The sequence below is a fragment of the Hippocampus zosterae genome, chromosome 8, assembly GCF_025434085.1.
Source record: "Hippocampus zosterae strain Florida chromosome 8, ASM2543408v3, whole genome shotgun sequence".
NCBI lineage: Eukaryota > Metazoa > Chordata > Actinopteri > Syngnathiformes > Syngnathidae > Hippocampus > Hippocampus zosterae.
In genome coordinates, this window is record NC_067458.1 from 21997161 (window position 1) to 22012068 (window position 14908).

At 41.2% G+C, this 14908-nt stretch overlaps 2 protein-coding genes across 5 annotated transcripts in view; one reads left to right on the forward strand and one right to left on the reverse strand.

Annotated features, from left to right (window-relative positions):
- The window catches only part of wwc3 (WWC family member 3), a 29620-nt gene extending 25353 nt beyond the window's left edge, over positions 1–4267 (forward strand). For all 3 annotated transcript variants that reach the window (XM_052073003.1, XM_052073004.1, XM_052073005.1), the window contains exons 17-21: positions 1187–1324; positions 1432–1599; positions 1740–2087; positions 2160–2287; positions 3641–4267. In XM_052073003.1, the coding sequence (XP_051928963.1) occupies positions 1187–1324; positions 1432–1599; positions 1740–2087; positions 2160–2287; positions 3641–3713 (855 nt within the window). In that variant the 3' untranslated portion in view covers positions 3714–4267. The remainder of the gene's footprint in view (positions 1–1186; positions 1325–1431; positions 1600–1739; positions 2088–2159; positions 2288–3640) is intronic.
- A 530-nt stretch (positions 4268–4797) lies between these two features.
- On the reverse strand, positions 4798–14779 carry traf3ip2l (TRAF3 interacting protein 2-like). Of its 2 annotated transcripts, none has more exons than XM_052073088.1 (10): positions 14508–14779; positions 13286–13352; positions 11832–12391; positions 11720–11756; positions 8764–8828; positions 8601–8698; positions 8345–8413; positions 8156–8272; positions 8000–8074; positions 4798–5409 (listed from the first exon to the last, which is right to left on the reverse strand). In XM_052073088.1, the coding sequence occupies exons 2-10, from the start codon at positions 13312–13314 to the stop codon at positions 5263–5265; spliced, it is 1197 nt and encodes a 398-aa protein (XP_051929048.1). In that variant the 5' UTR covers positions 13315–13352; positions 14508–14779; the 3' UTR covers positions 4798–5262. The 2 variants fall into 2 exon arrangements, with proteins under 2 accessions (XP_051929048.1, XP_051929047.1); XM_052073087.1 differs by having other exon boundaries at positions 13286–13347; positions 14508–14775.
- Positions 14780–14908: the final 129 nt, after the last annotated feature.

Genomic DNA, 14908 nt, shown 5'->3' on the forward strand with positions numbered 1-14908 from the left:
GATATGTAGTAAGGCTTTTAAAAACTTCAAGTACAGTAAGGCTTTTATTAAAGAAGACATGATGCATATTAAGGCTTTTTTAGGGCACGGTGTGTATATATAGTAAGGCATTTATTAAAGAATCATGATATATATAGTAAGTCTAAATATAGTTTAATATTAGTATTAGTAATATTTAAATATAGTATAGTTTTTTTAAAAAGTCTTGACGTACAGTAAGGCATTCATTGAAAAGACATGATGCAAATAAGGTATTTATTAAAGAGATGATGTACAGTAAGGCATTTATTACAGAAAACATGTAGTAAGGCTTTTAAAGAGTTCTTCAAGTACAGTAGGGCATTTATTAAAGAATCATGATATATAGTAAGGCTTTTAAAAAAAGTCTTGACGTACAGTAAGGCATTCATTGAGAAGACATGATGCAAATAAGGTATTTATTAAAAAGATGATGTACAGTAAGGCTTTTATTACAGAAAACATGATGCATATTAAGGCTTTTTTTAGGACATGATGTGTATATATAGTAAGGCATTTATTAAAGAATCATGATATGTATAGTAAGTCTAAATATAGTTTAATATTAGTATTAGTAATATTTAAATATAGTATAGTTTTTTAAAAAAGTCTTGACGTACAGTAAGGCATTTATTGAAAAGACATGATGCAAATAAGGTATTTATTAAAAAGATGATGTACAGTAAGGCTTTTACTACAGAAAACATGATATGTAGTAAGGCTTTTAAAAACTTCAAGTACAGTAAGTAAATTAAAGAAGACATGATGCATATTAAGGCTTTTTTAGGGCACGGTGTGTATATATAGTACGGCATTTATTAAAGAATCATGATATATATAGTAAGGCTTTAAAAAAATAAGTCTTGACGTACAGTAAGGCATTCATTGAAAAGACATGATGCAAATAAGGTATTTATTAAAAAGGTGATGTACAGTAAGGCTTTTATTAAAGAAGACATGATGCATATTAAGGCTTTTTAAGGACATGATGTGTATATATAGTAAGGCATTTATTCAAAAAGAGGATAGTAAGGCATCTAAAAGGAAAAGACACGTTTGGTCAAGAAGACGTGCTGTATAGTAAAGTCCATGATGTATCGTAAGCTATTTTGACGCTCACGGAGCTCAAGTCTCATGAGGATTCCAACCGTGTCTCTCACCAACCCAGGAGAGCTCGTGCGGCCCGTCGTCGAGGACCGACGCCGACCCGGACCCGCTGCCGAGGCTGCAGGCTGAGTCGGCGGACAGCGGCTGCGGCAACAGCACGCCGTGCGAGCGGGCGCTGGCAAAGGCGACCACGCTGAAGGTAAGGCTGCGCCGGAGGGTTTTTTTTCTTGGGGGGGGGGGGGGTGGTTCCAATACCGCTTGGCCGACAAATATCCGCGGCACGACGCATTTGTGACGTCCCGGCAGGTGGAGAAGGCTACCATGACAGAGGGACACTTTGCAGAGGCGGTGCGAGTGCGGGGGAAAGAGAGGGGCGGGGCACGCTGGGGACACGCCGCGCCCTTCATGCGTGGCAGCACCATCGTGCGCTCGCAGACCTTCTCTCCCGGAGCTCGCAGTCAGTACGTCTGCAGGGTGAGTACCCCCCCAACCCACATAAAATGGCAGCAAAGCTCTTAAAAGAAGAGAGAACGAGAGACTCATGAAGCTTCAAAAAAAAAAATAATAATAATTTTTAAAAAATCAAAATTGCCATGTGTTGTTATCGCATACAGTTGTACCGCAGCGACAGCGACAGTTCCACCCTCCCAAAGAAATCGCCGTTTGTCCGAAACACGCTGGAGCGGCGGACGCTGCGCTACAAGCAGCAGTCGTACCGTTCCTCGCTGGCCGAGCAGCCCACGCGCACCTCGCTGGACCTGGAGCTGGACCTCCAGGCCTGCAGGACGCGCCAGAGGCAGCTGAGCGAGGAGCTGAGCACCCTCAGGGAGCTCAAGCTCCGTCTGGAGGAGCCGCCGCCGCCGCCGTCGACTCGCCGCCCCGCCAGCCAGGATGGAGAGCTGCCCCACTGGGCCCTGAGGGACGAGCGCTTCCGCTGCCTGCTGAGAGAGGCCCACAGACAGGTGAGAACGCGCCCGGGAAGCGGCCTCGGCGCTTTCGCTCACTTGCCGTGATCGCGTCCAACGTGGTTGCAGGCGGGTCAGAGCGAGCAGGAGCAGCGTCAGGAGGAAGAAGTTGGGAGGAGGCTGAGGAAGGCGTCCAAAGAACTCCTGCACATGAGGGGGCAGAGCCACAAGGAACCGCTGCCCGTTCACACATTTAGGTCTGTCCTCCCGCCGCCATATTTTTTATTTTTTTTTTTTGGCTTACCCGTGACACATTCGGCCCGTTCTGTTATTCTGTCACCACTCCAATTTGATGACAAAATATAGAAATAGGAACACGTTGTCATTCTTTTGTAGAGGCGCTCCGAGGATTCTCCGCCACGCCACCGATGGCCATCGTATCAAAAACGTAACAAAGTTCAACGTGAAACTTGATTTACATGGTGTTTTTTTTCGACAAAAAATGTTGTCCAAAAATGCCTTCTATACATGGTCTTTTTTTTTCGGCTAAAAACACCTTACATGGTCGTTTTTTTCGGCTAAAAATTTTGTCCAAAAATGCCTTACTGTACATGGTAGTTTTTTTCGTCCGGTTTTTTTTGGCCCAAAATGCTTTACTATACGTGGTCGTTTTTTTCAGTTAAAAACGTCTTACTTATACATGGTCGTTTTTTTCCCCGCTAAAAACGGCTTACTATACATGGACATTTTTTTCGGCTAAAACGCCTTACTGTACATGCTCCTTTTTTTCGGCTAAAAATGCCTTCTACACATGGTCGTTTTTTTCAGCTAAAAATTTTGTCCAAAAACGCCTTACTATACATGGTCGTTTTTTTTATCCAAAAAGGCCTTACAATACATGGTTGTTTTTTTCGGCTAAAAAATTTGTCCAGAAATGCCTTACTATATACATGGTCGTTTTTTTTGGGCTAAAAACGCCTTACAATACATGGTCGTTTTTTTTTCCGGCTAAAAACGCCTTACTATACATGGTCGTTTTTCTGGGGCTAAAAACGCCTTACTATACATGGTCGTTTTTTTCGGCTAAAAATTTCATCCAAAAATGCCTTACTATACATGGTCGTTTTTTTTCGTCCAAAAAGGCCTTACTATACATGGTCGTTTTTTTTCGTCTAAAAATTTTGTCCAAAAATGCCTTACTATACATGGTGACGTAACAATGATCACATGAATGTGAAATTTAGCAAATTGGAATCTGAAACTTATCACGTTAAATGAAAAACTTGAAAAATGTGATGAAAAAAAAATGATAGCGTATATAAACGTGATATGTTTTGGACGAAACTAATCACGTCCAAATATGACATTGGTCACATCATAAGTTGTTTTTTTTTTTTTTTTCGGGCAGGAATACTTACACGCTACTGAATGGCCATCACTTTATTTACCTACCATGCTAACTAATATGTAATAAACATGTAATAATAAATAAATAAATAAAATGCGCAACTAAATTCCTAAATTATCTGTAGTTGAGTCGGCAAAAAACGGGCTGCGTTTGTTTGTCCTCTCCCGGCAGTACTTGTGACACAAGTTGAATTTATCCGCAGAGAGAAGATGGCTTTTTTCACCAGACCAAGGTTCAACATGCACGTACCTCCTTTGCCGGCTGACGACGTGTGACCTGCGCGCCCCCCGCGTCACATGACATGAAGTATTTGTGCTACTTTCCACACCCGCGCACGCACACACACACACACACAAAGTCATGAAGTGTTTGTGTGTCATGAGGAAACTCTTATTCCTGCGAGAGTGGTCTTCTGCTTGCTTGACGGGAACAAAAAGTTTGAAAAGAAACAAAAAAACACACACACAGAAGCTACTTACTGTACTGTAACTTATTTTATAGTACTTTTTTCCTTGAAGGAAATTTGGAAGAAAAAACAAATCATCAAACAAAACCTGCTTCCTGCTTTTTAAGTGTATTTTGTAGCTTTGGAACAAATAGCACTTAAGTGTTTGTACTTATCTTAAACGCAATGTATTTACATCCAGTGTCACTTTGTAATCCAGCTTTATTACAGATGTTTTTTTTTTTTTGGTATTAAAATTAATATTATTTCATGTACTTTTCAATATACAGATGAAACACTGTATTCAGATTTTTTTTTTTCTAATGATGTTGTATGAGCATCTGCAGTGTTACCTCTTTTGTGAAAATAAAGTTATTAAACCACTTTTTGGGCATGCCGTGTGAACAGTCGCGTGGCGAGTGACCCCATTTGGGTGGAAGGAGTGCAGATGGTGTTCATCGGAAAACCGCAAGCTCAGCACCGCCACGCCGTTGGCGGTTTTTTTTTTTTCGAGAGAAAAGTGCGTTTGTTGAAATTAAGTGTGAAACACGGGGTTGGAGTTGGGGGGGTTGGAGGGGGTGGGTTTTTTTCTTTTAAACTGTCTATTTTCTTCCTACATATTTTTATAGCAATTAAAAAAAATTCTAAATATTTCAGATTTTAATCTATTTAATCTTTCCTATTGCATTATTTTTATACAATATATAAATATATATGTACAGTTTTGTAAATTATAAATCAATTCTCTCCTCTTTCTGCTACAAATAACAAATCATGAGGGAAAAGTTAAGATTGCATGACTGTCCGTGTTTTTATGTTATGTTTATGATTTGATGTTATGCTGACTGTTTTCTTCTGCTCTTTGTTGCAGCTGTTGCGAAAGCGCGATATAAATTAGGATGTATTGTATTCAATAGAGCCAAAAATGTTTATTTTAAAGGTAAGATTCTATTCAGCAGTTCTGAAATTCTCAGACACACACAAAAAAAGACACAAAAGTCTTTCAAAATAAATTCCAATGCAAAATTCCATGAACTGTTGAGAGAGCCACCACTCATCCATCCCATCCAAAATGTCTCTTCATCTTCTCACCACTCCTGCTGTCAATTCAAGGAACGTTCTTAGCGGAGAACCTCCCCGACGCGTAACTCCTCAAACCAACCAGAATCTTCTGTAGACCTGACGTCACACGTACTTGCGGGTGGCAAAAAACTGTACTTGTAAACAAACTCCTGTGTCATTTGACCAAGGCCAGATAAAACAGACTGCCGGGCTTGAATGATGAGTTTAGCATTAGCATCCCCCCCTCCCCCATCACTTCCTGCCACCTAGAAGGGCCCTGGCGACGATTGTTTCAAAGCATTATTGAGAAAAGGGTTCTAGATGGGGATGGACACGATGGTGGGCAGTTCTCCGATGGGCGGCGGGTTGTACTTCTCAACCCTCATCAGCCGTCGCAGGATGTCGTCGCGGTCGCGCGGCCAACGGTACACGTGCGTGTTCAGCAGCCAGTTAGGAACGTGACCCTGCAGATAACACAAAAAGGAGGGTGTAAACATCTTTCTCCACTCTGACCGGTAAAACTGTTCCGGTTTTAAGACTGTGGACTGTAGGAAATATTGTATTGGTCTTTCTATTAATTTGTTCAAAAAGCCTTTGACACAGTGGATCACAGACTATTTGCTCTGTTCTGGATGTTTAACAAAGGGATGCCCCAAGGCTCAGTCCCGGGACCCATTTTATTTTAAATTTTCATCAACATGTCTGTTTAGCTGAAAAAAACGACCATGTATATATAGTAAAGCGTTATTAGCCGAAAAAAAACAAAAACGACCATGGATAGTAAGGTGTTTTTAAACGAAATTTTTAGCCGACAAAAACGACTATTTATAGTAAGGCATTTTTAGCCGGAAAAAAATGACCATGTATAGAAGGCATTTTTAGCCGAAAAAAAATGACCATGTATAGTAAGGCGTTTTTGGAAGAAATTATTAGCCGAAAAAAAAGACCATGTATAGTAAGGCCTTTTTGGACGAAAAAAACTACCATGTATAGTCAGGCATTTTTGGACAAAATTTTTAGCCGAAAAAAACGACCATGTATAGTAAGGCCTTTTTGGATAAAAAAAACGATAGTATAGTATAGTAAGGCATTCATTCATTCATTCATCTTCCGAACCGCTTGATCCTCAATAGGGTCGCGGGGGATGCTGGAGCCTATCCCAGCTGTCTTCGGGCAGTAGGCAGGGGACACCCTGAATCGGTTGCCAGCCAATCACAGGGCACACAGAGACCAACAACCATCCACGCTCACACTCACACTCACACCTAGGGACAATTTAGAGTGTTCAATCAGCCTGCCACGCATGTTTTTGGAATGTGGTAGGAAACCGGAGCTAGTAAGGCATTTTTGGATGAAATTTTTAGCCGAAAAAAACGGCCATGCATAGTAAGGCGTTTTTAGCCAGAAAAAAAAAAACGACCATGTATAGTAAGGCATTTTTGGATGTTTTTAGCCGAAAAAAAACGACCATGTATAGTAAGGCGTTTTTAGCTGAAAAAAACGGCCATGTATAGTAAGCCGTTTTTAGCCAGAAAAAAACGACCATGTATAGTAAGGCGTTTTTAGCTGAAAAAAACGGCCATGTATAGTAAGCCGTTTTTAGCCAGAAAAAAACGACCATGTATAGTAAGGCGTTTTTAGCCGAAAAAAAACGACCGTGTATAGTAAGGCGTTTTTAGCCGAAAAAAACAGCCATGCATAGTAAGGCATTTTTAGCCGAAAAAAAAGACCACGTATAGTAAGGCGTTTTTAGCCGAAAAAAAAACACCATGTATAGAAGGCATTTTTAGCCGAAAAAAAAAACCACGCATAGTAAGGCGTTTTTAGCCGAAAAAAATGCCCATGTATACTAAGGCGTTTTTAGCCCCCCCAAAAAAACGACCATGTACAGTCAGGTGTTTTGAGCAAAAAAACGACCATGATTAATAAAAACACAACTGTACTGCTCCATGTGGTGCTTTAGCTTAGTGGTAGAGTGATGGAGTGCCACACCAGAGGTTGAGTGTTCGATCCCTGGTTGTTGCAACAATGCCTACTCTTTAACCACCATATACAACTTATTTGAGGAACAACACAAAACAACCCAAATGTAGCTCATTGGGAGAAAGCTGAAGTTCCAAATCCAGCAGCTGGGTGTTCGATTCCCAGTATTTGCAACAAGGTTATCTTTAACCAACATTTGCAGCTTTATTGAAGACAACACAAAACAAACAAGAAGTTATGTGCTGGTGTGGCTCAGGGGTAGAGAAACCATGTCCCAAACTAGCTGTTGGGGGTTCAATCCCCAGAGGTTGCAAACATAACCCTACCGGTACTTTCTTTGATCAACATGATAAGTAAGGCTTAGAGAAATTGTTTTTGTATCGTAAGGTGTTTTTCGCTGAAAAAAAAACAACCATGTATTGTAAGGTATTTTTAGCCGAAAAAAACGACCATGTATAGTAAGGCGTTTTTAGCCGAAAAAAACGGCCATGTATAGTAAGGCGTTTTTAGCCGAAAAAAAACACCATGTATAGAAGGCATTTTTAGCCGAAAAAAGACCACCTAAGGCGTTTTTAGCCGAAAAAAACGACCATGTATAGTAAGGCATTTTTGGACGAAATTTTTAGCCGAAAAAAAACAACCATGTATATAGTAAGGCATTTTTAGCCGAAAAAAACGACCATGTATAGTAAGGTGTTTTTAGCTGAAAAAAAAACGACCATGTATAGTAAGGCGTTTTTGGACAAAATTTTTAGCTGAAAAAAACGACCATGTATAGAAGGCATTTTTAGCCGAAAAAAAGGAGCATGTACAGTAAGGCGTTTTAGCCGAAAAAAATGTCCATGTATAGTAAGCCGTTTTTAGCGGGAAAAAAAACGACCATGTATAAGTAAGACGTTTTTAACTGAAAAAAAACGACCACGTATAGTAAAGCATTTTGGGCCGAAAAAAAAACGTCTACGTATAGTAAGGCGTTTTTAGCCGAAAAAAGCAAAAGTCCTTCAAAGGTCCATAAATAAAAAACAAGTGGAAGAGTGGGAACCCCATAAAAGAACTAATGTTCAGTCTTACCTTTTTCGCCCCGGGGAACAAAATGGGAATGAAGCGGAAATTCTTGCTTCCATTCTGGATGAACTCATACTGGAGCTGAACGAAAAGAAGCCACGCCGTCAACAAGAAGCGTAAGAGTGTGGGGAAAATTTCCCTTTGGGTACGGGTTTTGGGGACCTGTTTGTGGATGTAGACGGTATTGCAAGTCCTCTCGTCGTTGTCGGGGCCGACGTGGGCGGTGGTGACCGTCTCGTGGTACTTTGGGCTGATGATGATGATGATCAGGTAGTCTTTCTGAGGGGACGGACGACATCGGTCAGTTTGCGCTGCTGACAAAAAAAAAAAAGCGACGCGGCGAGTTTTCACTTCGCTGAGGTAGCGCTCCATGAAGTCGATCTTGCTGATGCTGCGGAACTGCTGCTCGAATATGTCAATCTGAAAGCAGCACATATTTAAGGGCAGTGTTAATGTTCAAGCTTTTTGTCATTCCGTTCAAACATTTTTTAACGAGTGCATTCCATACATATTTTAAAGTGTTTTTGATGTATACAACAGAAAATAGGAAAGTCCACATCCCATGGTGACAAAATTTGAGAAAGGGAAGGATCCGCAAATCTCGTACGTGCGTGTCGAAGCCGTTGTGCCGCAGCAGGGCCACGAACTTGATGATCTCGTTGACGTGCGCGTCGTCGTCCGCCTCGTACGTGACGAACACTTTCCCTGAACACGCGGCAACGTTAAAGATTGGCCCATCGCGAGATTTTTCTGAGTTGCGGGCCACTTACTCTGCGCCAGCGACAACGACATGCTTTGCGTCGGTGGCTTCTCGCCAGGGGGAACGCTGTGGCCCCTGGAGCAACAAAAAAAAAATTTGAAATTAAAAACGAATGAAACATCTAGTAGAACAGGTTACTACATATGATTAGTCGGTGGTGAGTATTGGTGGTAAGCTCCGTAGTCATCGTCGTTCCCACACAGCAGAGAGCATATATTGCCGCTCCGTATGTTTAGCAGTGGTTTGAATGTTTGACATGCTAATTTCCTTTAGCCTGTCTCTCATGTTTTACATTGTATATTAGCAACAAGCTAGCAGATTTTGAAAAGACGAAATGTGTATGACTTGGTTGGACATTTTGGTGTTAAAATCTACTCTGCTAAACGCCCATAAGATAAGATAAGATAAGATAAGATATCCTTTATTCGTCCCACACTGGGGAAATTTACAGCCTCCAGCAGCAAGAATGTATGCTGTGTTTGTATGTGTAACTGTTTACATTAGCTTACTAGCATTAGCATCTATGGAGTTAGCCTGAAACTAGTCGTTATGGTTTTGTTGTTTCTGGCATTAAATATACGCCTATTGTGTTTTTATATACAGAATGTGTGTGTATGAATAAAAAAATACACGCGCGCGCACGCGCACACACACACACACACACACACACACACACACACACAATTCTGCCTTCATTACTATCTCTCATAGTCTGAATTGTATTTGTATTAGTTATAGTGTTGTGTCTTTTGCTTTTTATATCAATGTTTGGTATGTTTAGCAGTGGTTTGAATGTTTGACATGCTAATTTCCTTTAGCCTGTCTCTCATGTTTTACATTGTATATTAGCAACAAGCTAGCAGACTTTCAATAGACGAAATGTTTATGACTCGGTTGGACATTTTGGTGTTAAAATCTACTCTGCTAAACGCCCATAAGATAAGATAAGATAAGATATCCGTTATTCGTCCCACACTGGGGAAATTTACAGCCTCCAGCAGCAAGAATGTATGCTGTGTTTGTATGTGTAACTGTTTACATTAGCTTACTAGCATTAGCATCTATGGAGTTAGCCTGAAACTAGTCGTTATGGTTTGGTTGTTTCTGGCATTAAATATACGCCTATTGTGTTTTTATATACAGAATGTGTGTGTATGAATAAAAAAATACGCGCGCGCGCGCGCACACACACACACACACACACAATTCTGCCTTCATTACTATCTCTCAAAGTCTGAATTGTATTTGTATTAGTTATAGTGTTGTGTCTTTTGCTTTTTATATCAATGTTTGGTATGTTTAGCAGTGGTTTGAATGTTTGACATGCTAATTTCCTTTAGCCTGTCTCTCATGTTTTACATTGTATATTAGCAACAAGCTAGCTTACTTTCAAAAGACCAAATGTGTATGACTTGGTTGGACATTTTGGTGTTAAAATATACTCTGCTAAACGCCCATAAGATAAGATAAGATAAGATATCCGTTATTCATCCCACACTGGGGAAATTTACAGCCTCCAGCAGCAAGAATGTATGCTGTGTTTGTATGTGTAACTGTTTACATTAGCTTACTAGCATTAGCATCTATGGAGTTAGCCTGAAACTAGTTGTTATGGTTTGGTTGTTTCTGGCATTAAATATACACCTATTGTGTTTTTACATACAGAATGTGTGTGTGTGAATAAAAAAATACACGCGCGCGCACACACACACACACACACACCATTCTGCCTTCATTACTATCTCTTAAAGTCTGAATTGTATTTGTATTAGTTATAGTGTTGTGTCTTTTGCTTTTTATATCAATGTTTGGTATGTTTAGCAGTGGTTTGAATGTTTGACATGCTAATTTCCTTTAGCCTGTCTCTCATGTTTTACATTGTATTTTAACAACAAGCTAGCAGACTTTCAATAGACGAAATGTGTATGACTTGGTTGGACATTTTGGTGTTAAAATCTACTCTGCTAAACGCCCATAAGATAAGATAAGATAAGATATCCGTTATTCATCCCACACTGGGGAAATTTACAGCCTCCAGCAGCAAGAATGTATGCTGTGTTTGTATGTGTAACTGTTTACATTAGCTTACTAGCATTAGCATCTATGGAGTTAGCCTGAAACTAGTTGTTATGGTTTGGTTGTTTCTGGCATTAAATATACACCTATTGTGTTTTTACATACAGAATGTGTGTGTGTGAATAAAAAAATACACGCGCGCGCACACACACACACACACACACCATTCTGCCTTCATTACTATCTCTTAAAGTCTGAATTGTATTTGTATTAGTTATAGTGTTGTGTCTTTTGCTTTTTATATCAATGTTTGGTATGTTTAGCAGTGGTTTGAATGTTTGACATGCTAATTTCCTTTAGCCTGTCTCTCATGTTTTACATTGTATTTTAACAACAAGCTAGCAGACTTTCAATAGACGAAATGTGTATGACTTGGTTGGACATTTTGGTGTTAAAATCTACTCTGCTAAACGCCCATAAGATAAGATAAGATAAGATATCCTTTATTCGTCCCACACTGGGGAAATTTACAGCCTCCAGCAGCAAGAATGTATGCTGTGTTTGTATGTGTAACTGTTTACATTAGCTTACTAGCATTAGCATCTATGGAGTTAGCCTGAAACTTGTTGTTATGGTTTGGTTGTTTCTGGCATTAAATATACGCCTATTGTGTTTTTATATACAGAATGTGTGTGTATGAATAAAAAAATACACGCGCGCGCAAAAAAAACACATACACACACACACACCAATTCTGCCTTCATTACTATCTCTCATAGTCTGAATTGTATTTGTATTAGTTATAGTGTTGTGTCTTTTGCTTTTTATATCAATGTTTGAACCAATAAAAATGTTTTTTAAAAATATTTAGGTACTACGTTATCTCACTCTCTCTCTCTTCCTCTCTCTCTCTCTCTGTGTATAATGAATTCAAAAGCAAAAGAACTCACATTGGAGTGACTCGGCCCCAGGGAGGTCTGCAATCACCTGTTTTGTGACAACACAACCAAAGCTGAGATCAGCGCAAGAAAATCGCCGCGGAAACAACAAGTCGAGACTCACAGTGCTGGGGGGCGTAAGCCGCTTGGTACTGATGCAGCGGTAGCTTGATGCCCCCCCCGGCGGGGGCGTCGGCGGGACACTGGGCCCAGCAGGCGGCACCCGCCGGCGAGCACATGTACGGCGGCAGCGTCAGGTGGCGGCTGGGCGGCTCGGAGCGCAGCGAGCACGGCTGCTCCAGGCTCAACTTGTGTCCGGATTGGAAGCTGTGGCCGCAGCAGCTGCAGAGTTCTTTGGGGTCCGACCTGGGCGGAAGTTCGCCGCTGGGATATCCCGACCAGTCGCCGGAGAAACCGGGCTGCTGCGGCCAGCTACCGTCCGCCAGGCTCGGAAACGGCGTGAGCGGGAAGGAACGCTCGCTCAGGTCGGGGCAGGAATTCATGTCCGTCTCGCATTCTGTGTCCTGCTCCAAATTTTGCACGCCGAGCCCGGAGGAGGTGCTGGAAGCCCAGCCTTCGTAAAGCGGGGCCGAGTCCAATTTGGGGGTGGCGGTCGCTTCTCGCTGTTCGGCGCTCATGGTCTCATCGTCCTCTTGCGGCGTGTTGCTGTTGCTCAGGAACCAACTAGGCAGGAAGACTTTTACAATTAAACGCCTATTTCGACCATCTGAACAAAGTATTCCACAGACGTCCATTTTTTTTTAATTCTCTACATAGTTTTTGTGACGTACCCTTGAGGGTTCACCATTGAATCCATAGCGACAATGAAGTACTGTTTACTGTTATAAAACGTGCAGACGAGTTAATAATCCAAACGGGCAACATTTCTGTAGCTTTTGTTTGCATAAGTGTACAAACAAGTACTCTCTTGCGCGGAATGCAGTTTTATGAAACAATCAGTCGTAATCGTCGTCATCATCATCCCGACCAGGTATGGGCAAGTTAAAGCACTTCACACAAATTGTTCTTGTTACTAAATTCACAATGATTTTTTTTTTTTTTTTTACTTCTGCCGAACTTCTCTGACGCAAGGTCGTTCATAATATGATTTAAGTTTGTCTATGTTAGTTTGTTGAATGAGTTGTCGTGAACTGTCTGCTTTCAATTTAAGTTGCAGGTTGCTCACATGAAACCGCGTGTAAAACTGTAGCATCCCGTTTAGTTGAATCCGTCCTCCGTGTCGAAAGAGAGTCCGTTCCATTTACTCGAGTGACATAACTCGGAAATATAATCATGGCTGACAGCCGCTCTAGGTTCTTCTTCTATGATGGAGATGAACAGGTGGAAGTGCTACCGAATGATGTGTGCCCACTAGTGGTGAATGGTGTCATGACGACTTATAAGTGATCAGATGTGTTTTCACAGTGCTGCCCACCCCTGACCACTGAGAGTGAGGTGAACATTTCCTCGATGATGTTATATGATTACCACAAAGACTTTTTTGTCTAACTTTTGGTTGCACTTTGGTTGAACAAGTATTTTTTTTCACCCTAATAAGCAAGTGAGCGTGTCACTCACCTATTTGGAGATTTGCAAGCCGGCAGCATGATTGAGACTCCTCACATCCATGTGTGTTCACACTGCACTTGACACAAAAGCAAAAAATACTTTGAGTTTCTGAAGCATGGTCCACCATTAAATTGCAATCTTTTTACTCGAGTATTTCTCCATTACATTTGCTTATGATTTTTGTGGGATGAATTATACTTGTCAGAGAAATACTAAATACAACCTAGTTTTGACTTTAACTTGAGTATTGTTACAAAGTACCGCTAATGCTCCATTACCATTTCATCGACGCAATATTTTTAGGGGATAAACTGCACTCGCCAGAGTAGTTTTGTTATGACATACGTTTTGCTTTTACGTTGGAATTTTTGTCACGAGGCATATATTCTTTATCCTCGTGAGATGTGGCTCATAGTACCCCAACTTATGGAGTCCGTTGTGAAACTCATTTTCCGTGTTTCGATGTTTGCATTATGCTGCCCCCAAGTGACCATGGCGTACACAACTGGAGGCTCAGCACAATGTCCAGACTCAAATTGCGGCAAAAAAAAGAAAGATAATTACTCGAGGAAAAAAAAAACACCACGGATGCTAGTTGTTAGCCGATCTATGGAGTTTCCCATTATCCGTGAACTCAACGTCAGTTTTTTTAAAGACAGTTATGTTGTTGTTTACGCAATGTCTATTTACTTAGTTTTATGTAACGCTCAACAGCTAACTAGTAATTAGAACAATTCAGTTGGTATGCACGATTTGTGACACACACACACACACACACACAAATCAAGAACACACGCACACACTCGGGGACTTTCTGCCTGCTTTTGAAGTAGTTGACAATTGAGTTGTCCCACGTGCAATGACGTCGATTCTAAAACCAACTACCACTCAAACCAGTAGTTCGATAATCTCGCACTTCGGTAAACGAATTAAGTTATAGTCATTCATTCCTTCTGCCACCCGGAGTTGTCCACTTTTCCACCGAGCTTATCAAGTATGTTGCCAATTTGTTCCATCCAATGACATATGACTGCCCAAGTGACATTTAAAATGACATTTGCGGTTCTGTACGTGACCTCAATCTCTTTTTTTTTTGCTCACTTATATTTTTCCTTCGCTCGAGAGCTGACACGGAAAAAAAAGGTTCCAGGACGTTCTCTGTTGTCACAATATTATTCACGTATCTTTTTTTTTAAACCTAAACTACAACCGAAACAAAAAAATGGCTCACCTTAGCTCCAGCCTGCGGTGGTTTGTGAAAATCCTAACCGACGACGCCCAATTCAACTCCCTGAGCCGGAAAACGAGCTCGCTAGGCGACTACTTTGTGGGGAATCGTCCGCCGTGTGGTACCCCCCCGTCTTCGGTTCGATCTTGTGATTTGATGCGAGGTGCACTCGTCGAGTGTCTGTGGCTTTCCTGCAAGTCACGCCCGCCGCCTACTTCCCACGCAATGTCAGGTATTTTACTCAACTTTACAAAACACGTGCGCCGAATAGCTGCATACACGCATGAGGCTGGTGGTTTTGTTTTGTCATTTCGTTTATTTAAAGGATGAACTTTACACGCTGCAAAAATAGCGTTTGTTGCCTAAAAAACAGATTAAACTACTTGAAACACTGCAAATATAGC

What these genes read in the sequence shown, in the direction of transcription:
- traf3ip2l (XM_052073088.1), bottom strand. Translation starts at nt 13,314, where the DNA reads ATGCTGCCGGCTTGCAAATCTCCAAATAG. An exon ending in GCTTGCAAATCTCCAAATAG is followed by an intron (nt 12,392 to 13,285) that starts GTGAGTGACACG and finishes CTTCCTGCCTAG; the next exon opens with TTGGTTCCTGAGCAACAGCA. An exon ending in TGGGGCCGAGTCACTCCAAT is followed by an intron (nt 8,829 to 11,719) that starts GTGAGTTCTTTT and finishes TTGTTGCTCCAG; the next exon opens with GGGCCACAGCGTTCCCCCTG.